We start from the raw sequence: 22481 nt of genomic DNA, 5'->3' as shown, positions 1-22481 counted from the left end.
AGGGATGGCTGAGTTCTTTTATCTGGAGCAAGAGAAAACCAAGGCTGAAATTGTCTAAACTCCAAAGACCTGGTTCTGATGGGGGCCTTGATGTGCCCAACTTCAGACATTACCAGCTCGCTGTACATTTATGCACGATCATGCACTGGTGTAAGAATGATGCCACTTCAGTGTGGTTAGATATTGAATCCGCTCAGTGCACCTGCCCTCTCTGGAACCTTCTTTTTGTAAAACAATCAGTTAAAGAACTGTGTTCCAACCCAATTTCCATAAATACTGTTAAAGCTTGGAAAATGATTTGTAAGTTGGAAGGTCGCAGTAATATTACGTCCTCTCTGGTTCCAATTGTAGATAATCCTGACTTCCTTCCCGGCTGTAAAGATGACGGATTTAAACTTTGGGTAAACAAGGGGGTCACAAAACTAGGTGACCTGTTTGTAAATCAAGAAGTGTTACCATTTGTTCAGCTACAGCAAAAATTTGGCCTTCAGAAAACAGATTTTTTTAGATATTTACAACTCAGACATTTTGTCACCAGTGGCACAAAATTAATAAATGACTTATCTGTGGTGGAAAACTTACTCTGCTCCCACAGTGGTAAGAAGTCAATTTCAATATTTTATAAAACGATAGTCTCTACTACTCTCCCAGTCTCCATGTCTGTAAAACTAGATTGGGAAAAGGATATGGGAATATTAATTGATCCAGAGGTTTGGTATGATGTTTGGGAAAAAGCTTCCAAAATATCCATCTGTAATCGAACTAAGTCAATTCAATTTAGGATCTTGCATCGTATACACATAACACCTGTTCTTAAACATAAGATGGACTCAAATTTTTCTCCGCTGTGTTGGAAATGCAAATCTGAGGTTGGTGACTATTTCCATTGCGTGTGGTCCTGTGTCAAAATGCAGAATTATTGGTCTGGTGTGGTGAAAGACTTGTCTTTTATATTTAATACCATAATACCCCTGGATCCCAAACATCTTCTACTCGGCCTTCCGGACCCTCGTATTCATTCTAAGCAGCACAAACGACTGTTTAATTTGTTGACTTTTGCTGCCAGGAAAAATATTTTGTGTTTTTGGATCAAAGACTCGGCTCCTACCAAGAGAACTTGGCACAATCTTGTAATGGAATGTATTCCTAGTGAATTCATTACTTGTATGTTCACTTCCTCATCTGATGCTTTTTATTCCACCTGGAACCTGTATTTGACATTTATAGGCCCATCGAAATCATCTTACTTGCTTAAGGGATTCCCCTCACGCTGACTGTTTTGTTTCTGTCTTATGCTGGCTGACATATTGCAGTGCTAATTTGTACTTTTTGTTTAGACTATGTGTATGTGTATCCCCCTTTTGTGTTCTGAGTAACTGTTGTGTGTTTGAAATTGGATTAATAATAAAAAAAAAAAAAAGGAAAAAAAAAAAAAAAAAAAAAAAAAAAAAAAAAGTCTTGCTTCTCTCGCGATGCTTCCGTTCTTTTTTGTAAGATGTTCGTTCATAAATACATTTGTGCCTCTCAGATTTCTTGCTTGCATTAAGACATCGTTTTTCATGTTCCTGCTAATGAAACGTATTACAATAGCAGGTCTGGTGTTTTCTGACTTTCTGGGTAAAGTGTGACAAACAGAAATCGCTTCCTTACGGATGTTGATGTTTTTACTGTTCAAGAAATCCACCACCTCTTGCTCCAGCGACAACAGCTCTCCCCGCGGTGCGTCCTCCGTGGTCTCTGCGTTGGCTGTCACTCTGGCGTAGGTCCGGTGTCGGGTCTCCAGCCCAGAAATGATTAAATCCTCCCTCCGTGTGTACTGCTCAAGTTCATCGACTCGTAGTTCCAAGAAAGAAATCCTTTTCTCCTTTTCATTTAACAGAGTTTTCAGGGTTGCTACTTCATCCACGAGTTTGAGCAGCTGCTCCTGTTGTGATGTTATCTTTGACAGTTCTCCAGACATAAAGTTCAATGATCGTTTGATCTCCTCCATGTCGTCCGTCTTTGGCATGTTCTTTGTTGTTCTTTCTTTGTTGTTCTTGTAAAATATCCACTCTTCCGACTTTTGTGGCGCTTTAGCTCCGAGCAGTATGAGCTAATCGGTGCTAAAGCCGGTTAGCCCGTATGTGGCTAAGACTGTTAGCATACAGCCCCGCAGCTTGGACCAGCCGACAACTGGATAGTCTCTGGAGTCCCAAATCCGCCTACTTCGTAGCGCATGTGAACCGATACTCCTACCAATTCACATCCAAACTTTTGGGCAGAAACTGGAACGTTAGTTTTCATTCAGTTTCATCTGAAGCATCAAACCCAATAAAACACATTTAATATTAGATTTGTTTAGAGTTCGTGTGAATTGTCAAAAAAATGAGCGATGAGTGAAAGTTTCTGTGACGTTTTGCAAAATGACGTCAATTCTTTCACGTTGCTGTTTTACAGATATTTCAGAGTCTGGTCAGTCTGGTGACCTCCATAATGACTCGGATATCCTTTTAAATGCTTTCTAGTCGGTCTTGAATTTCTTGGATATCATTAACAGTCTTCTGGTTCTGGTTCTGAGAGCTTTGCTTCTCATAGCTGATTGCTGTGAGAACATCAACTCTTGTAATGATCCAAATTCATGAGTGAAGAGATTTTAATTCAGTTGAACCTGATGTAACGGTTTTTTTTTTTTTGTGAAAGTAAGTAAGGTTGATGTGAGATGTGGCATTTAGACATGAGTTCAAAGGCAAATTCTTCAGTACTTAAAATGCAATAAAACCTGGCTCTGTAATTCAACCTCCATACGGAGCAATATTTTATCTACCAGATGCATTTATTCAAAGTGTGAATGCATTAACCGGTTCATCCATTGGGCAGCAGCGAGGTTATGCATTTACAGCCATTTCTTAAAAAAAAACAAAAAACGAAAAAACACGCAAACGGAAAACATTTGAATCAGATGAAGATAAATTGCATAAAACCAACAACCTGAAGGATCAATATCGACAATATTTTTTCATTAACCATGGCCGTAAATAAGATTCTTCAGCTGCTATAGTGACATCTAGTGGTCACAGATGGTATCTGTGTGTCTGCAAATATAAATCCTACGACCAACAAGTGTGACTTATAGTCTGGAGAATGCATTGCCAGTATTTCCTTGTCTTAATGTTTTAGAGTTGACTCATAGTGGGCCCTTCTGGTCATGTTTGTTGGAATTAGCTTCATTTCATCTCATTCATATGTAGAGATATGAGCGTCTGCTACTACAACACGACTCTCCTGCAGCCAGATGCAGGTCAGCATCGGTAATACCCAGCAGTTTTTACCAGTGAAGCCACAGATAACGTCCTACACAGCAGTCCTGACCTGCTCTGCATTTCCTGAGCTGACAGTGTTTACGCCCGGAGGAACCGGAGAGCACGGACCGGCCGGGCTCCGTGAAAACAATGGAAAACAGGAGTTGTGTTCACTGCCAGCCTGGTAAATGAGAGGGTTTTTTTTTTTTTTGTTGATTTTTCTGGTCGTAGAGCATCAAGAACAGCAGGCATAAATAACATCCGATTGCACATTTTTCAATGATTTAATGCTAACTGCTTTCAAATGCTAATCAGTGGTGGACAGAAAACTGTGTCGGAGGTCTGCTTGAGGTCGCAGCTCCAGGTCCTCCTCTGAAGCCCTCCCACTCTCCTGCTTCGTCGCCGAGTCTTGTTTCAGGCGGCCTTTTGAAGCAGAGTAACTGTTATTTATTATCTGCCCACAAAGAAACCACATAATACGCACCTGCCGATGCCAGAGACACGGCAGCTCTGACTGACGGGGGTGATAGCTGGTTTCTTCTCTTCGCTGACGCACTTACAACGCACTTACAGCCAAGTATCAACATTTCCAAACCTTTTCTTGCACACCGCCTCGTTCAGAGATCACCTGGTTTGAACTGCAAAGACCACTGAAATACTGTGATGTTTTACTGATATTTTTAGTGGTAAAACTTGTTTCATTTGTATTTTTTTTTTTTTTAGACATGCTTCAAAATATTCCGATAAAAAGTGAGAGGAATGTTACAGAAACTGCAATACAGAGTGTTTTGTGTCCATTTTTCTTGTTTGTCTGATGTAGAGTCTCGTGCAAACAGCATCTCTTCTTCATTTCAGCCTCCTTCCTGTAAATCATATGATCAGGAAGTCGATCTCTTTGCAGATGATGAGATTTCGTGAGTGTGAAAACTTTCATGATAGCTCGCCGGATATTACGGAACACTTGATCTCAACAAGTTAAAACTGGCACAAGTCTGACGTGTGGACTTCCAGGAGAAATAAATTAGTACAGAAGAGTTTGAACAGAACCGCTGCAAGATATGCAGCGACGATAGAAACCAATCGGCGAGCACGTGTAGTGGGTTTTAGTGTTAGCGTTATGCTAACGGCTAACTTAAGTGGAAACCTCCCAAATGACTCTGGAACAAGTTTCTACACCAAAGTTACTGCAGAATTCAACCTGTGCAACTCGGATGAGTCAGAACGCGCGAAGATGGTTTAGTTTAATCTCCTGGTGGGACTTGTAGCTGTTTTGTATCGAATTGCTGGATTCCTGCAAATGTATGAGAAGACATGTGCATGGCAGGAAGCTGCAGCAGAACTCCTTTTTACTTTATTTCAATGATTTGGTTATTACCAGAAGTAAGAAGTAGCCTGGAACTTGGTAAAGCTGTTTTTAACATGCATGCAAATAGCGCAGATTGTTTTTTTTTTTTTTTTTGCGCATGTACAGGCGGGAGCTGCAGGAGCACCAAATTATTTAATCCACCCTGGAGGGATTTCTCTGTGGAGTTGCTGTGAAGTCGCTTTAAATGCCCCCCCTCCACGCCGTCCCGCCCTCTCAAACACCGCGAGCCAGAAACTTTACAAGCTCAGCTGAAAGCGCCGCTCCGTTCCAAGCCGCCGTGAAGGTTATAGAGCGGAGAACAAGCCTGGCGAAGCGCTCGCAGAGCGGTTTCCCACACATGTATTAAGCTCTCTGCCCAGCACTACTCGGCCCCCCCCCCCTTCCTCGCGCCGACACTTCCACAGAAACCCTGACGCTGCTCGCCGGGTCAGCTCTCACATCCAGACCCCTGCTGATTGTTTTCTGCTCCCCTCCTCTTTAAATGGAGCTGGTTTTGTTCGGATGAGCGCCGATTAAAACAGCTCGGGTCCCCATTGGAGTGTAAAATAGGGGTCAGGCTGACGGGATTGAACTTGATAAACGCGTCACTTTGAAGGGAGCAGCCTCCGGCTCTGAGGCCAATTGGAGCTTTGACTCTTGAGAATGTCTCACACACTATTTGACTTCATCCCTAAATAACCCTGCGGCCAAAAAAAAAAACCCCCGCTGTGTTATTTAGAGACTTGAATCAAGCAGAAAGACGCTGGATTTATGACGAAATGAACATTATCACTCTGGTTCGGCCAGTTGCAATGAGGCTGGATTAGATTATGATTTTCTTAAAGATCCCTTAAAATCAGTAAAAATGTTAAATTTTGGAGTAAATCTGACATGCCTGAGAGCTTGTAGTGTGTCGCCTCCCACTCGCCAACTTTTTCCACGCCAGACAAAAGAAAAGTTTATCTGACTGAGGCCACAGCAGGTGAGGAAAGTCCGTTTTTACGGGATTAAATGTGATATATTTTTTTGCCATCCTCTCTTCACGGCTGTCAGAGGAAGTCTCTCTGCGGCGCAGAGCCGGCGAGCCGCCGCCAGACCGGCCGCTGACCTCGCCAGTCGGCGGCGGCGCGTTAATCAGCCGGCGGCTCCGCTGTGGATGTCCTCGCTCTGATCTGTGCCGTACCTGAGCGCGGCGCGGCGCCGTCACCTGGAGTGACCGGCGAGGCGGCGTGCGAGCAGCGCCCTCTCTTGTAATAGATCATCTTAACGACGCCGGCGAGCGGCGGGTGATTAATACAAACAAATCATTAAGGCCTCGGTAAAGCAGCGAGCTGCCCTTTGCTTGTTTAGAGATGAATCTGAGGGCTAAGTGGACGCGGCGCTGGCACCAACACAAAACCGCTCGCATGCTCACGTTTATTTTCTTACAGTAAAATCAAACTTTGTAAAGTTAAAGCAACTGATGTTACAGAGAAATCTCTTTCAGCCTGAACCTAATCGGTCTTGTAATGCCGGTTTGTGCCACAGGGTGGTGCAGTGAGCAGCAGCTTCGGATTTTAATGGAGAAACGTTCAGGAGTTTGACGCACAGTGACTCACTACTGCCACCCAGTGGGTCAGACTGGAATTACTCCATTTTTAGGTACATGCTCCCTTTGGTAATGTTTAGTGTTTTGTTTTTTGTTTTTTTTGTTTTGTTTTTGTGTTTTGCTCTTTCAGAGTCCTAAAGTAAAACAGACATTGGAATACTAAGGAGCTGGAAAATAATATGTATTAGGGAATAAACAAGGATGTGTGGATATATGGAAATATATAGACACTGTTACATGTTTCTCAATTTAAATGAGGCAAAACTTTTTTTTAATATTGGCTGTCTGTAAAAGTTCAGACTGCATGTGTTTTACTTTTGTATGCTCTAATTCTGTGACTGTCATCACCATATTATTATTTTAGAAGGAATGTGCCAGGTTAGAAATTATCTTAATCAGAGGGTTTTAATACATTTCATTTCCTGTGCTGTTGAGAAGCTTTTTGTGGAGTCTTGATGTTTATTCTGACACCTCAGAAAAACAAAATCAAGAACTGAAAACCAAAAGCAGGAAGGTAATGAATAATTAGAGCAATTTAAATAAAATGTTCAAAATGTAAAGGTTAATGAGATCAGACGTTTAATCAATGCTGCAAAACTCTTAATACAGGAAAAAATCTGAACTTGGTACTTATGTCTCATTTCATCTTTTCATATCTCCACCTTCGCCCCGAGCTGCCGTCACACATACGTCTTTAGATTCAGAGTAAATCAGGCGGCCCGCCGCGCCGCTGCTTTCACATTCCAGCTTCAGAAGAGATGAGCGATCATTTTCCTCCCCAAAGAGAGAGTTTCCAACCACAACAGGCTTTCCGATAGAGCGTGAATCTCCGCTCCAGATGCAGCTTCTTCAATTCTGTATGTGCGGCGTGCTGGATGTTCAGAGCGACGCCGGGGTTTTGGACTTGAGTAAACAGTTTAGCGAGGCCCTGACACTCCGTCCTGCTGTAAACAGGAAGCAGGGAGCATCCTGCAGGTCGGGCCCCTCGTGTTCTGCTCTCCCACACATCCCTGACTTGGCATGTTTCCTCCTCATCGTTCTGAGTTTTCACTCACCAGGAGACCGTTCGCACAGTTTAACGTAATCCCCTGCGGTCACTCCGCTCGTAATCCAGCGGTGTTTTGTTAATCTAATCTGAGAACGCCACAGTTGAGTGTCTTCATCCATCATAATTAGTCTCAGGCCTTGTGGGCTTTATTTGAATCCTCGGAAGTTTCCATGTCCGTGTGGTCAGAGTTCTGCTGCATAAACACAACATCTACAAACAAATACAGTTTTAAGGAGAAAAGTCTCAATGATAAAAGTATTTTCCATTGTTTCGGGGGTTTTTTAGGCATGTGAGCGAAGGGTTGGTTTTAGGAACGAATATATTGCTTTCTGGAAACAGAAATATCAGTTGCTCAGTGTTTTATTCATGTAATGAAGACGACGATCTGCTTTATTGAAAGTACAGTCCCGTCATTTTGGAAAACCAGGACGTCCAAAGCCATGGTGTTAGAGTGAGTTTGTCAACTCATGCAGAGTGCAACAGCTTTAGGGAAAGTTTTTTCCACATTTTTCTGTATTTTGCACCAGAAGGTTTCATTGAAAATTGGCTTCATGTTGAGATTGTTGTGAATTACTGTGATAACTATTTGGTTTTTGCAAGAATATCGACATTTCCGTAACATACTGTATGCTCAATCACAATAGAGAAAACCTTTAAAGTACAAAATATTAAGGTTATTTTTGGACTGGTTGGCCGGTCCGGCCCACTCCTCATGGAACTGAGCTTGTGAGCTCTTTGAGCTCTTTCTGAGCACAGTGTATGCAAGAACGGGGTTTAAAATATGAAACTTTAAACCTGGACTGTTTTCTACTACTTGAGTTTTAGTTTAGTCAACAAGGAAACTGGTAGCAGGAACAAATCTCGTGCTTCTTCCCTTAAAAGATGAAAATATGCTGAAGTAAATCAAAAAGCAGAATAGAAAACACAGTATTTTCATTATTGTAGGAACTGTCCTCTAAAAATATGTAAATATTGTCTCCTTTACCATTTTAGCAGCCTTGTCTTTTTCCAACTCTAATTGAGTTTTAAAACATTGTCAGATATTAATCTGCTTCTCATCACTTTCTCTTCAGGATCCAGCCTGTAAAACACACACATTTTGAGGGTATCAGGAGTAAAAACATCCCTTATATGGTTGCACACAGATCTCCCTTTCCCCCTGTATTTGGATTAGATAAAAAAAAAAAAACCACCACAATTTGGGATCGCGGAGAGCAAAATGGAGCTGCGCGTCTGTCCAAAATAAACCTCAAGATCCCCGATTTCACATTTCAGGCGAGTTGGTGCATAGCAGAGAGCTGAGTCACGTCGTGTTGACACAGACGGGCTTCTGTTTAATGTCTTTTTTTTTTTTTTTTCGCTTTTTGCTTTTCCAACTTATTGTTTTGGTCCTAATCCTAAAATGATGCCCCGTCCGCTCCGGAGCGGCGTCCCGCTTGCTTGTAGATTTAGACAATTAAAGTTTGGTTGTGAAGGGCTGGAGCCCTCTGGTTCCAGGTCTGATTTCTGAGGGTTTTGTGTGTGTGTGTGTGTGTGTGTGTGTGTGTGTGCGCATGCGGGGGGGTGAGGATTGGTGGGCATGGAGCGGAGCGCCGAGCTGGCGTTCTCCCCGAGGACGGCCGATAAAGCGTTTGGCAGGAAAGGCCTCGCAAACGGCCGCATTCCTTGTTAGCCTTGTACGGCTATTTTTACCGCCGACGGATCTGTCGAGCGGGCATCTTTTGTTCGCCCCGCAGCGAGGAACAGGAAAAGTACCCCCCCCCCACCCCTCACCCCCCACCGCCCCGGGGGGGGGGGTCCGCGTCTCTCGTCACGATCCGGCCGGCCGTCCCAACGGTTGAGCTCTGTTTATGCAATCTGTCCTCGCCACTCCCGACACATGAACCCGCTAACTGCCACGCTGGAACGTGCTGCGAAGGAGGAAGCCGGGGGGGCAGCAGCAGGCCCCCCCCCCCCACTCCGAGATAAAGCGAGGAATCCAGACGACGACGGAGGAGAAGGAGTGAAGCTGGAGGTTTTCCCAGGAAATGTCTGAGATGTCCGCCTGAATAATGAAAGCTAACTCCCGTCCAGGCCGTCACAGGCCGAGTGTTTACACACTTCTGTTTTTATTGTGTTTTCAAGGGACATTCCACTGGTCAAAAGACCCCCCCCCCCCACCCAACCCCTCCTCCTCCACCGTCCCCAGGAGGTGAAAGGCCTTCGCTCAGACGGGTTTCCTGTTGCCTCGGCAGGGTTCAGGGTGCCGGGCAGCGTTTGAGATTCCTGGAAGCGAATGTGATCATGTCTTCAAAGGATCTCTCCCGATCCGGGCCGATTCGTCTCCATTAGAAGGAGAGTTTTTTTTAGCAAGCGAGTAGTCATTTGAAAGTTTCTCAAAGTTTCACTTTCAAAACTTCTGCGTGGAATCAGAGCCTCATTCTTTCTGTCGAGGAGAAAGGGTTGGAGCTCGGGTAAGCCTGAACCCTGCAGTTCCTCCTGAAGCCTCTGAGCCGTACTCCGTCACCACAGATGAGAGAGAGTCCGGCCGGAGTTTTGCTCCTGGGTTTAAACCGCCGGGAGCCTCGACATGCACAGAACCTGCAACTGACTGCACACGAGCTGCTAAAAGTCAGGATGTGATCTGACTAAAACTTGTTAAAAATCAATATTTTCTTGTGTTATTTAATGTGTTTTCTTCTTTTCAGAGTCTGGACGAGCTGGATGACGACGATGTTGGGGAGAAGGACCGGAGGGAGGAGGAGGAGCTGGTTCAGGCCAACACCTTCCAGAACGAGTCCATGACGGCCGACCCCGCCACCGGCTACTTAATGGTGAGGGGGGGAGGGGTCTGCAGTGGCAGCGCCTCTGGTCTGAATCCTGTGCAGGTCGTTTCACGCCTGCTGCCAAACAGAGGCAGTGTTGCTTCGGGAGACTCCGGCGGAGATCAGCGGCTCTGCGCTGATGCAACGTCCCGAGGTGTCTGAGCGTTTCATCACTGCTCCGCGCCGCAGAACACACCCCGAAAGGCTGAGAAGCTGCTCGGACACACACCGCCTCACAAGTCGTGACTTTTTCCACAACTTCCTGCTCTTTCTGCAGTCATTGCACAGCTTTCTTATTCTTTTGTCCTCTCTGATTTATGATCACAATGATTATTGATCAAATTCAGATTTAAAAAAGGTGAATTGAAGAGATAAATCATCACACTTCATCTGGAAGTGCCAGGGCGGCTGTTCCATCAGTGCCCCCCCCCGTTTGGCTCTGTGTGAGGCCTCACGCCACGTTGCCTCAGTTTATCAACAAATGCATGCAGCGATGCACGCCATGAGCCTCCTGCACGTCATGCATCCCCATACGTTCTCCTCTGAAGCACGCACGGTGGAGAAACGCCAAGTCAGGCTGTGTGGACACGAGAACGAAGCCGCGACAAATGATCTGTTAAACCGAGGACGTAAATGATTCAGTAATGAAACTAAACGGAAGCAGAAAAGTGACTCGCTTGTAATTTGCAGCTGCTCCATCTGACAGGAGCGGCGGCGCGATTTGCAACTGCCTCCCGATGCACGGCGAGCGATTTTCAATATGAAATCAAGCACGGAGGATGTGAAAGGAGTCCAGCTGTGTAGCGAAGAGCGAAGCATCCGCTGTGTTTGTATTCCTGCAGAACTCCTCTGACTGACACCAAAATTGCCATTTTAACAGACATTAAGGGTGAAAAAAGAGAAAGGGATGGCTCCGCCGCTGTGTGCGACAACTCTGGATGTCGCTGCGAGTGGCGTTCCACATGGATTGGCTGTTCTGCATCAGCGGGCTTATTTTGTTTTTGGGTGGTGGTGGTGGTGGGGGGGTTAGCTGGAACCGTCTCAGGCTGTTTACGCGAAGCGAAGTCTTGTGTATGAAATATGTACACAAACACAACGCTAACAGGAAGATTGTGACGGCACCTGCTGGGATACGGCCTGGAGACGAGAAGAGGGAGGGGGAAAAAAAACCCGGTAAAAAGCAACGGATTGCTGGGTTGTTGACATGAAATGCTGGCGCGTAAACAAACAGCGAGCGGTTCAGACGACCTGACACACATCTGGTTGAGCGGAGGGCTCGGTGCCCTCCGGGTCTGATCCCCCCCCCCCACCTCTGGATGAACTCTAACACGCAGCAGATGTGGCGACGCAGGATGGAACCGTCAGACGCTCCACCGTCACTCATATTAAACTGATATTTCTGTTCTGCCGGGGGGGATGGCGGGGGGGGGCAGAGATGGGATTTCTGCGAACAGAGCTGTCATCTGGAGACGTCTGTGAGAGATGGAGCGTCTCAGAAATGTGGCGTTCCTCTCCGGGCCGCATTCATCAAGAGCCAGACGAGCGGTGGCCGTGTCGGGCCTGCTGATGGGGCGCGTGGAGCCGGGCCTTCCAGCCGGGAGACGCTCTCGTGGAGGGAGTGTCAAATAGTCCATCAGATGGTTAAAAAGCTCCGACGTGTTGGAATCGGTGTTCTTCGCCACGTTCCTGGACTCTGTGAGGCCCTCTGCAGGCATGTGCTCCTGCTTATCAGAGCTGACTTTCCTCTGGTATGCAAGTCCTGCAAGGAGGAAAGAAGAAAAAAAAAAAAAAAAACCTGTTCCACTGATCCAGAAGCACATGGAACATTCCTCGGCATCATCTGCTTTTAATGCGGCGCCCCGTCTCGTCTCCTGCACCTGGAGGAGCGCCGACGGCGTCCGGCCAGCGACTTCTAACCTCATTTGCATTTTTCATTATCGCCTCTCGGTCTGGAAGCAGTGGCGGTACGGAGCACGTTGTGGGAGTGCTGGACGCTCGACGTTCTACATTCGGTCGCTTCAACACTCCTGTGAGTTGGTGAACCAACGAAAACACAGTCGTGCAAAGAAACACGAGCCGAATAGAAGCAGGAACGATGAACGCAGAAACTGAAGCATGGGAGTGACGACGAAACGTCTTCTGACTGAAGTAATTAATTACGGAGCCAGTCGAGTCATTAGATTAATTTTGATAATGGAGTCTCTGAACCACAGAACGCGCCACGTCGAGACAATTACAACCTGCTCAGATGATGTGCAGGTATTCTGTGCTTCTGCAGCAGGTTATCTCTCTCAGCCATGCGGTTCTACTACGCTGCGCGCTCTTTTAAATTCCCCATCATGCATTTTTCTTGTTCACCTTGACCTTATTGAAGGCCTCCAGTGAAATGGTGATCTTTATCACTCTTGTGCAGAGAAACCTTCTGAGCTCTGTTTGGCTAAAGATCTAGTTCTTCAGAGGAAAATCCCATCGAGGCTTTTAGATTTAATAACCTGTCATGAAGTGAGATTATTCATCCACGCATGCAGCCCGTGTCTCGGCACACGTTGGAAAGCCACGGTGAAGAACGGGACGGCTGGCTGATAAAACACTCGTTTTCCAGCCGATATTCAGCCTGTGTGTGTTTTCCCAGCGAGTCTGAGCTCAGGGCTGTGGCTTATGGAAGCTGTCAGCGCAGCTCAAGCATGATAAATAAAGTTACACAAGCTGGTTTTGTGTGCGGGGAGGCAGCTGTACATGAGTTACTCCGGCCTTGGCTTTCAGACTCGCGCAGCAGGCAGCGGGTGAGCGCCGTGAAACACTTTAGAGAGGCCGCGTTTCCACTCAACACATTATGATAGTTTTTTTTTGAGTTTATTGGTGCATATTGTTAATGCGTGACATTAACTTGAATTGCTGTGATCGCTGCGTGCTCCAGCCTCTTTCCTGTGGTTTTAAAGGCAGACGTATTCTTGGGATCTCTTTATCCATTTGTTTTGAATGTCGGTGTCACCGCGTGCGAACAAGCCACCGGCACAGCGTGATCGGGGCGCCGACCGCCGCGACCTCCCCGCACACCCTTGTTTTGACTCTTATTACCTCAGGAAATAATCCGGCTGGCTCACTCCTCGACTGTCAGCCGGCTGACTCGGCGTATGAAGCACACTCGCGCATGCAGCATCGCACGAAATAGCAGCGCCGGACTTCCTCGGTGAAAGCAAAGAATAATTTCTCACATTATCAGGCGCCTGTCGGACAGCCGCACTCTGGACCCGCAGGTCAATTGTATATTCAAAGAATCCTCCAGGCTGACTTACGTTGCAGACAGTGAAAGTACATTTACATTTAGACAGCATTTTGTATTTGTACACACTTGGTTGATTGGCAGAGGAAAAATCTCCTTTTTTTTTTTTTTTTTTTGTAAGTTCCAGATTTGGAAGAATTGTAGAGTGATTGCAGTTTCTCACGTCTCAGAAAACAATCTGAACGACTGTGAAGCAATCAGTGTGATTCGTACTCGGTGACAATGAATGTTATTTTCATTCGCAGCCTTAAATAGGAGACATTAGCGCCGCTGCACTCCAGCGCCAGACCACTTCCTGAGGTGGACAATATCGGTCTTGAATGTGCTCCGGTGTTCTTACCTGCAACACAAGGAGCGAATCTTAGATGATAGTTTGTGGAAGCCTAGTTTCTGTGTGAAGTCGTGGTCCTGCAGTCCAACGGTCTTCGTGGGTTCAGTTCTCGGAGAATAGAAGCGTATTGAATAACCTCATCTGTCTGTCAGCGTCTGGAGCGACGTTCATCCAACAGCTTTTAATTAATTCCAGTGGTGATGAGAGTGGAACCTGCTCTCGCTCGGCGTGAAGCCTCCTGCTGCTGCAAACCTCTCTCCTTTCCTTCCGCCTTGCTGAATCCGTCCCGGATCCGTGGAACGGCGGTAATGGATGAGGCCTGGATGAGACAGGCGGCCGTACGCTAAGATTCAGGCCAAAGCCGAGCCCTGACTGATAGATTGCAGCAGAGCCGAGGCTCCTCAATCAAACCCGCAACCCTTGACTGCACAGGACCTCAGGAAAGAAGAGCTGCGAATTCATCTTACACCCTCTGTGACACACACTTTATTTGGCGAGAGAAATGCTTTTCTACCCAAGGCGATTTTTATTAGAGCATCGCCGCAGTATAGATCTAAACAACCTTTAGATCTTACAATAATGGGAAAAATAAGATAAACATGCACCGTCATGTCGCAGAACTAGATTGTGCTCCACAACTCGGGGCCACCGGGTCTCTGCTGAACTATTAGATGGAATAAAGTCCAGCTATTCATCAGCTAAGAAGCTCCTATTCACAAACATTCATACACAACCTCAAGGCCTTTCTTTCTATAAATGCTGCTGCCCCTGAAAAGTTTCTTTTCTGCTCCATTATATTTGTTTCTTCACAAATGTGGTACGCCAGATGTCTTTTCTTTAACATTTCTTTCAGTTTCTATTGAATCAAATCTTGTTTTTGTTGTGGTTGTTTATTGGTTGCATACTCTGCGTCTGTAGCTGTTCATCAATATCCCTGTGAAATTGTAGCTTTAAAATCATTGTTGGAGAGTTTAGATTTATTTCTGTGGAGACAAAAACTGAACACGTTTCTTTCTTTCTGTCCTCAGGAGACTCCCAGATCTGGAACAAGCCGCCACAAAAGGTTAGACTGTTTTTTTTTTGTTTTTTTAATCATATTATTTTATTTATTGTGGAGTATCTCTGCCTCAGCATCACCACTAATGCGTCAGGAAAATGAGGCGAAGCAGCGATGAGAAGCGTCGGTTTGAGTCATTAATTACGAGAGCAGCTTTTCCCTGAAACGGTCCGAGGCCCCCCCCCCCCCCCCCCCCCCCCCGATACCTCGCTGTTGTTGTTTTTCCTTCGAAGCGCCCATGGTTCACCATGTTTGATGGTTGTTTTGAACCGCAGCTGACAGGACGCCATCTGTACCTCGGACAGTTCGTCCAGGCCGTCTCCCCCCCCCCCCCCCCCCCCCCCCCCCCCCTCGGTCTCACTCTCAGCTCCTGATCGTAATGAAAGTCAAAGTCCTTTCTTTGTGAAGTGGACACACGGTATTTTACTGTAATTCACTGTGCTTGAAATCCTGAATATGTCCATCGGATATCGAATGATTATCAATTAAATGACGTGGTGTGAATACATCCAAAGTATGTGAAGTATACATTTTTAATGAGTCTGGCAGTAATTTTGTAATTTTAGTGGAAAAGTGCAGTTAGTAAGACCACAAATTGTTAATGCACAGCTCTGTAATGAGTAAATAAGATTTTAAAGTCAACTAAAATGACAAATTTGACTAAAATTCAAAGAAGTTGAACCCATTACAGAAAGTCTGATTATGTTTAATGGCACTGGTATTAAAAGAATCATTTTGATGGGAAATTTCTGTTCTCAAATTACTGAAGAGGGAATTGACATTTCACTAAAACTAATAATGGATCAGATTCAATATTTTGGTAAAATCTTTGACATTTTCGGGACTGGACCGCTCAGTTTTTTTCAGATTTTTTTTTTTTTTTTTCAGCAATGCAAAAATGTAAAGCAGTAGTGTAACAGTAGAAGTTGGTTAGCACCACGCTGTAATGCTAACGCACGTCACACTGAAGAGCACGCCTGGATTCCGGCCTGAAACGACGCAGCCACGTCCTGGAGGTTTGATCTGCGCCGAGACGTTGGCGCGTTCATAACTTCAGCTGAAAACGGCGTGGGTCGGCGCCAGACGCTTGAACAGCGTGCCCGTTCTGACGCCGGGGTTTGTGGAGACGTGGTTCTACCTGATCCGGCTGCCCGGGCTCCCCGCCGTGTCCGTCCCGCCCGCTGAGACTCCCAGGAGTGTGATTGGCTCCTCCCCCAGACTTCACCCCGCGGGGTGCTAATGGGCCGCAGTGTGATATTTAGCATGGAGGCTGTGGATGTTTAGGCTCAGCTTCAACATCTGCTGTTCATGCTGGAGCTGGAGTACCTGCCCAGGCGTCTTGTTTATATATGCATCTCTCTTTTGGTCCATATTTTACGGTGACTGTGTTGCTATATTGCTTGTTCCATATTTATGTGCACACATCTGTTCTTGATAAAGATCAGTTAGTGATGAAGACGCTGAGGAAGACGAATGAAAAGCACTTTATCTTGGAGCATGAGTGTTTCAAGGAATGAAATTGATTATGTGTTCCTTATAGCACCGTGTTGATGTTCTGCTGCACGAAAAGCAAAAAGCTGGAGAAGAGAAGCAGATTTGTGTTTGGACCCGCGGAGGTGAACGGGTTGCATAATGGGGGACGTCATATCTGGCAGGTCTTAAAACGAGCGCAGATGGTACAAAGGAGTTATATTTGTCCTTTGTCTTGCCAACAACTTTTCCTGTCTGCCTGAAACCTGCCAGCAGTCCCGCTTCAGACAACCCAGTGAAGCCTGCAGACTCCCCAGTAATTTGATTCCCCGGGAGATTTCCGAAACCTGCCACAGTCCTCGGATAGCGGCGAGTGGGTGTTTTCGCTTCGCTCCCAAGTTTCCACGTCAATAATTATTGGAATAAGGTCAGTGAGAAAGTATGCGGCACATGAATATTCCTCCCCGGATGCCCTGCGAGCAGCCGGGAAGCGAGAGGGAGATAAGCTTAATGTTCTGCTCCGGCTGCACACAAAGAGCTGTGAAGCCGTTTCTCCCGCCGCCATTCCATTCCTGAGCCTATTTCAGTGTAAATTGTTTCCTAATCAGAATCCTTTCTGCACCAGAGTTGCAAATCCTTGACGGCCGTTTCTCCATTAGAGGAATAAAAGGCGGAGGGACGGGCCGTTAATAATGCACGTCTAATTGAAAGGGCGAACGGGCAGAAGATATCCCCACCTGTTCTTTTGATGATGGACGTGTCGTCCTATTGAAGCCAGTGGTTCATACCTTCAAACGAATGCAGCCCCGGAAACCCTCAACGCCGGAAATCAAACACTTTCTGTTCCACTTTTCTTGTTCTTCTGAATAATTTAAGACAAAAAAAGAAAAAAAAAAAAAAGACCTGAGTGGTTGTGCTGAGCACTAGCAGTGCCTGTTTTTGTTTTTGTGTCAGTTCTGAAGAAGAGGCGAGGCATCGACACAACCGCCAAGGCCGAGACGGAGGAGCCGGAAGCCTGGAGAAGAGGATAGAAGATCTGGAGAAGGTAAACGGGTGGAGTCGCCTGGAGTCTGACACAGCGACACGAGGAGCCGTTTGGAGAGTTTATTTAGGAAGCTCGGCGAGTTCTCCTGCTATTTTTAGGAATTTCTTACAGAAGTGAGTTGTGCTGTTTCATGGTGGCGATGAGTCAGAAATTGGGCAGATTTCTCTCTGCTGCCCGCTGTGAGAAGGTCGTCTCCTGTTGTTCTTGAGCGTCCTCCAAGTCTTTCCGTATCACAGAGGTTTGATATTTACCCAACATCTGGTGGCTGCGGCGTTCCAGGCTTTTAAATCACCGGCGGAGGCAGCGAGGTGCGAACAGTGAGTCACGTTTCTCCTCTCAGCCCTGAAAAGTAAAGAAAGTGGGTTTTAAAGTAAGTGCAGCTCTGACCTCTGTGCCTTCAGTGTTTCTACGGGTCAAGCTATGCCTCTCAAATCCCATTTTAGATTTTTTGGGGCCGCGAATTTCTTATATTTTAGACTTTCTGTAGAACCAGACTCGGAGGAGGAGACGGTCACATCAACCCATACGTGAGTTTCTTAAAAATGTTGAATTTCTCGCTGGATTTCAGCGCCTGACTCCTCTAAAAACATGCCCAGATGCTGTGGAGTTTCTGGGGGAATTCAAAGCTCCCATCTTCTTTTGAGCCTCGGGATGAAAACGGCCTCTTTCATGACGTTTTGCCTCCTCCTGTACCTGCACTGCGAATTCCTTCAGAAACTCTTTGAATACTCCTCTGCAACTCCTCAGAGACGTGAAAATGCGTGCTCGATAACGCTCGGTTTATTACCAGCATACAGTCTTCTGTCTCTGGAAAAGAGGAACAATATTCATTAATTTCCTCGAGAGGAGGCGGACAAGACGACGCTGGCTTTTAAGTACAATTGAAAGAAAGACAAAAGTAGTATATAAAGGAGACAGTTATTTGCTGGCAGTCTGCGGAGTGGAGTCTGCGGAGCGGAATTGGAAAACAGAAGATTGCATACTGTTATTGAAGCTGTCAAGTCGTGAAAAGTCGGCGCTATCGTGTGATTTTGACGGGAAAAAGGGGCTTTTTCAGTCAAGCTTTGACAAACACTGAACAAGAGCCACAGTTAGTTTTAGAAGTTTGCAAATTGAGTTAGATTCAGTTTGATTTTTCTTTGCACCAGTTGCAATTTGGGCTTAATTTCCATGACGTTTTCAGGTGAAAATGGGAGACTTTAGTTACATTTCGAGTGTTCGTTTACCTGGATTGTTGAAGCATTTTTGCACTCTTTATTCTCTTCCACGACAAACCCCGAGTCAGTAGCCAATCACATAAAACCCCGAGTGCCTCAAACCGGTGAAGAACATCAAATATGATGTTTGGACAAGCCAGTGCTCGTCGTATCTCCTCCCTTAATCCGCGACGTTTGCATGAAGCGCCGTCCCAGCGTCCAGGTTAGCGTGCCGCTAACGTCCGTGTGTTTCAGGAGCTGGCCAGAGAGCGGCAGGAGAACGGCCGGCTGCAGAAGGCTCACCAGGACAAAGACGATCTCATCGGGAGGCTGAGAGAAGAAATCGACCTGCTGAACAGAGTGAGTCCTGCCGGCACCACTGTTCTGCTCTGTTGTCTGCTTTTTTGCTTCCCCCCCCCGTGTTGCTTTGTGTTTTTTGTGTGTGTGGGAGGCGTGTGGGAGTCACAAATCAGCATCTGACATTTTGCTGGAGTTGTTGCGTGATCGTCGTGTCTTTTTCGACTATTTTCTAGGTTTCCATCAGGATTTGGACATAAACATGTGTTTTCTTTGTAAACGTGCGCATGCTGGGAATAAGACGGCGAGCGAAATGCGCCTCGCCCTTTAAAAGCCGTTCTAACAGGTTATTACTGAACGCCTGTGTCACAGATTACATTTACGCTTTATTGATTCAACAAACGAGATTCTGTTCGTCTACGAAAATGCTCTTTGTGTCGAGTTAAATTTGAGAGTGTTTTCTGTCATTTTGGTTTTCCCTGCCGCGGCTGCTTTCACCAGGTTCTGATAAGTACTCACTGTTAGAGGAAAAAAAAAAGAAAACTAACAGGGATCAATAAAGGAGGAATTGTGGAGTTTCAGATGAAAACATCAGAAAAATCACAGCGTTCAGCTGTAAACAGCTTTCAGTCTTCATTTAAAGTTCTTTCACTTCAGGTTTTCTTGGTTTATTTTGAGGCGGAATAGAAGAAAAACTAAAAGTCACTTCAAAACTTCTGAATTGAAAGTTGTGTTCAAACTGACTGTTCTCTCTCTGTTCTGTGAAACACATCAACAGTTTAGCTCTTGACCTGTGGAGTGTCTCTTGACTTTTGGAGTGTCTCTTGACTTTTGGAGCGTCTCTTGACCTGTGGAGTGTCTCTTGACCTGTGGAGTGTCTCGTTGACTTTTGGAGTGTCTCGTTGACTTTTGGAGTGTCTCGTTGACTTTTGGAGTGTCTCGTTGACTTTTGGAGCGTCTCTTGACCTGTGGAGTGTCTCGTTGACTTTTGGAGTGTCTCGTTGACTTTTGGAGCGTCTCTTGACCTGTGGAGTGTCTCTTGACCTGTGGAGTGTCTCTTGACCTGTGGAGTGTCTCTTGACCTGTGGAGTGTCTCTTGACCTGTGGAGTGTCTCTTGACCTGTGGAGTGTCTCTTGACCTGTGGAGTGTCTCTTGACCTGTGGAGTGTCTCTTGACCTGTGGAGTGTCTCTTGACCTGTGGAGTGTCTCTTGACTTTTGGAGTGTCTCTTGACTTTTGGAGCGTCTCTTGACCTCTGGAGTGTCTCTTGACCTCTAGTGCGTCTCTTGGGTCTCTTGACTTTTGGAGCGTCTCTTGACCTGTGGAGTGTCTCTTGACTTTTGGAGCGTCTCTTGACCTCTGGAGTGTCTCTTGACCTCTAGTGCGTCTCTTGGGTCTCTTGACTTTTGGAGTGTCTCTTGACCTCTGGAGTGTCTCTTGACCTCTGGAGTGTCTCTTGACCTCTAGAGTGTCTCTTGACCTCTAGAGTGTCTCTTGACCTCTAGAGCATCTCTTGACCTGTGGAGTGTCTCCTGGCGTCTCTTGAAATTTGTAGAATGTTTTGGAAGTTGTATCTACAATTGAAATACCTCAACTAAAACCCAGGGATGCAAGTTGCTGGGAATAGAAACGAGGCTGAAGAAGTTGTGTCATGTCGGCTTGATGAAGAGGAATCGGTCGTCCCTTCTCGTCCTGAGGAAGTCGTCACTCAGTAAAACTCCAGACCCGCCCTGCCTCCGTCTCCCTCTGACTACTCTGGGGTTCGGTGCTCTGCTGAAACACCCGTCCGTGTGTACGTTTTCCGAAACAAGCTGAAATAATGTTCTCACCTGGTGTGATTACGGTGCACAGCCCGTCAGCCGGTGCAGAGGCCAGAGCATTACACCCAGAGCGGGAAGCTGTTTGGAGGAGAAGTGCTTGATGTCAGGAGGGTCAGCGCAGCGGGAGGCGTCACAGATGTCCCTGAGAGAGGCTCCCGCGGCGCTAAAGCCGGAGATAACAGCCCATCCGCACGGCGTCTGCGGTGCAGGATTGAACCCGGAGTCACCGCAGAAGTTTGTCTGGGAGAGAATGAAAAGATAAAGTTTAACCGCTGTGTTTGATAAGCTGTTAAGACAGAAATCCTGTCTGGTGGAGAGTTCAGACTGCAGACAGGATTAACCATCTACTGATAAAGGAACAGAGATTTTGTAGTTTGGAAAGTTAAAGTGGCAGGTTTTTTTTTTTTTTTTTTTTTTTGAGGAGGTTGATGTGTTTAACTGTCGCGCATTTTTCAATATCCAGTGATTAGCAAACAAAACTGACCTTCTAATGGCAATAATGCCGTTTTCAGGACCTGGACGACATCGAGGACGAGAACGAGCAGCTGAAGCAGGAGAACAAGACGCTGCTGAAGGTGGTGGGTCAGCTGACGAGGTAGAACCCGGAGCCACCGGCCTGACCGACCGTCCCGCTGTGCCACCGCGCCGCCTGTTCTCCGTGTCTGTTGTCTGTTAGAGGTGAGACTGTTGGCTAGTCGTCCTCGGAGGCTTGTGGCCTTTAAAAAACACACTCCCTCCCCCGAGGAGGGTTTCTTCCATGTGCGGTGAAGGCTGAGCTGAGCGGTGGAGGTCGTCCTTTCCATATTTAATGTAAATGTTTTGTATATAGGCCACTTAGATTAATTTTTTTGGTTTTTTTTTGGATTTCTGATAAAGTCTTTAAAAAAGAAAAAAAAAAAAAGGAAAAATATATGAATGTATGTGCTGCAAAAAAATTACAAATGGCTTAAAAGAGGCTAAAATGGAGACTTGACATCCATCTGCGGCGTTTGGATTGTGTCTGAGGCCGAAGCAGTTTGGACCAAATTCAGCAGGAGTCGGCAGCCAAAGCTCCGCAGTGCCTCACAGTCTGGAAAACACGAACACTGGTGGAAGCCTGGAGCTTCGGTCGCCAGCAGCCGCACCAGATCCGCCTCTCGGTACATTTTTAATCCCACTTGAGGGTGGAGGTTTGGGTGGGGGGGCTTCTACAAATCTGAATAAAGGCTCATTTTAAACATGTTATACGATCAATTCGACGCTTTTCTTTATCAATAGTTTCTTCTTGAGGTTAATGAGTTTTATTCCTGTCAGTGGAGAAATGTTTGGGACTGTTCTGGAAGCAGAATGATGTGTGTGTGTGTGTGTGTCATGGTACTTCTGAGGTTCTAATGGGGTTTCTTTGCCCTCAGCCTAGACTCACAGGTTTGCTTCTCCTTGTGAAGTTATATTTGTAATCACTTTGATTTACGACTAATCAACTTGGTATCAATAAAGACCAAAAGGCCTGATGAGCGTCAGCCTGCCAGTCCAAACTGGGGGCAAAAAAACCCTCTGTGTAACAGCAGAAGCAAAATCCACCAGGAGAGGGGTGAAAACAGAATCTAATCTAACCCCACACATGCACTAATGTTTACCTGCACTTAAAAATCTCAGACTCACATATCAGTACACACATCTCCACACACAAACACACACACACACACACACACACACACTCACCCGAGTCATTTTGTTTCTGTGAAAGCCTGAAAACAATGCTTTCTATGAGTATGTGTGGATTCTGTTCGGGTTTACACAATGCAACGTCTGATAGATGTTTAGCTGCTTTTGTCAAACCTTTAAAAAAAATGCCTGGAGAACTTTTTTTTTTTTTTAAATTTTGTATGATAACCAAATGAACTGAAGGAATATACTGTTGAAAATGCACCTCTGTCGTT

At 46.0% G+C, this 22481-nt stretch overlaps 1 protein-coding gene across 2 annotated transcripts in view; it reads left to right on the top strand.

Moving 5' to 3' along the window:
• Positions 1-22112, top strand: part of pawr (PRKC, apoptosis, WT1, regulator) — a 56901-nt gene extending 34789 nt beyond the window's left edge. For both annotated transcript variants that reach the window (XM_030113029.1, XM_030113030.1), the window contains exons 3-7: positions 9947-10072; positions 14706-14740; positions 17159-17249; positions 18701-18805; positions 21075-22112. In XM_030113029.1, the coding sequence (XP_029968889.1) occupies positions 9947-10072; positions 14706-14740; positions 17159-17249; positions 18701-18805; positions 21075-21161 (444 nt within the window). In that variant the 3' untranslated portion in view covers positions 21162-22112. The remainder of the gene's footprint in view (positions 1-9946; positions 10073-14705; positions 14741-17158; positions 17250-18700; positions 18806-21074) is intronic.
• The last annotated feature ends 369 nt before the right edge of the window (positions 22113-22481 follow it).

Source organism: Salarias fasciatus, chromosome 17 (genome assembly GCF_902148845.1).
Source record: "Salarias fasciatus chromosome 17, fSalaFa1.1, whole genome shotgun sequence".
Lineage (NCBI taxonomy): Eukaryota > Metazoa > Chordata > Actinopteri > Blenniiformes > Blenniidae > Salarias > Salarias fasciatus.
The sequence above is the reverse complement of the archived record's forward strand: the minus strand, read 5'-3'. Positions and strand labels throughout refer to the sequence as shown.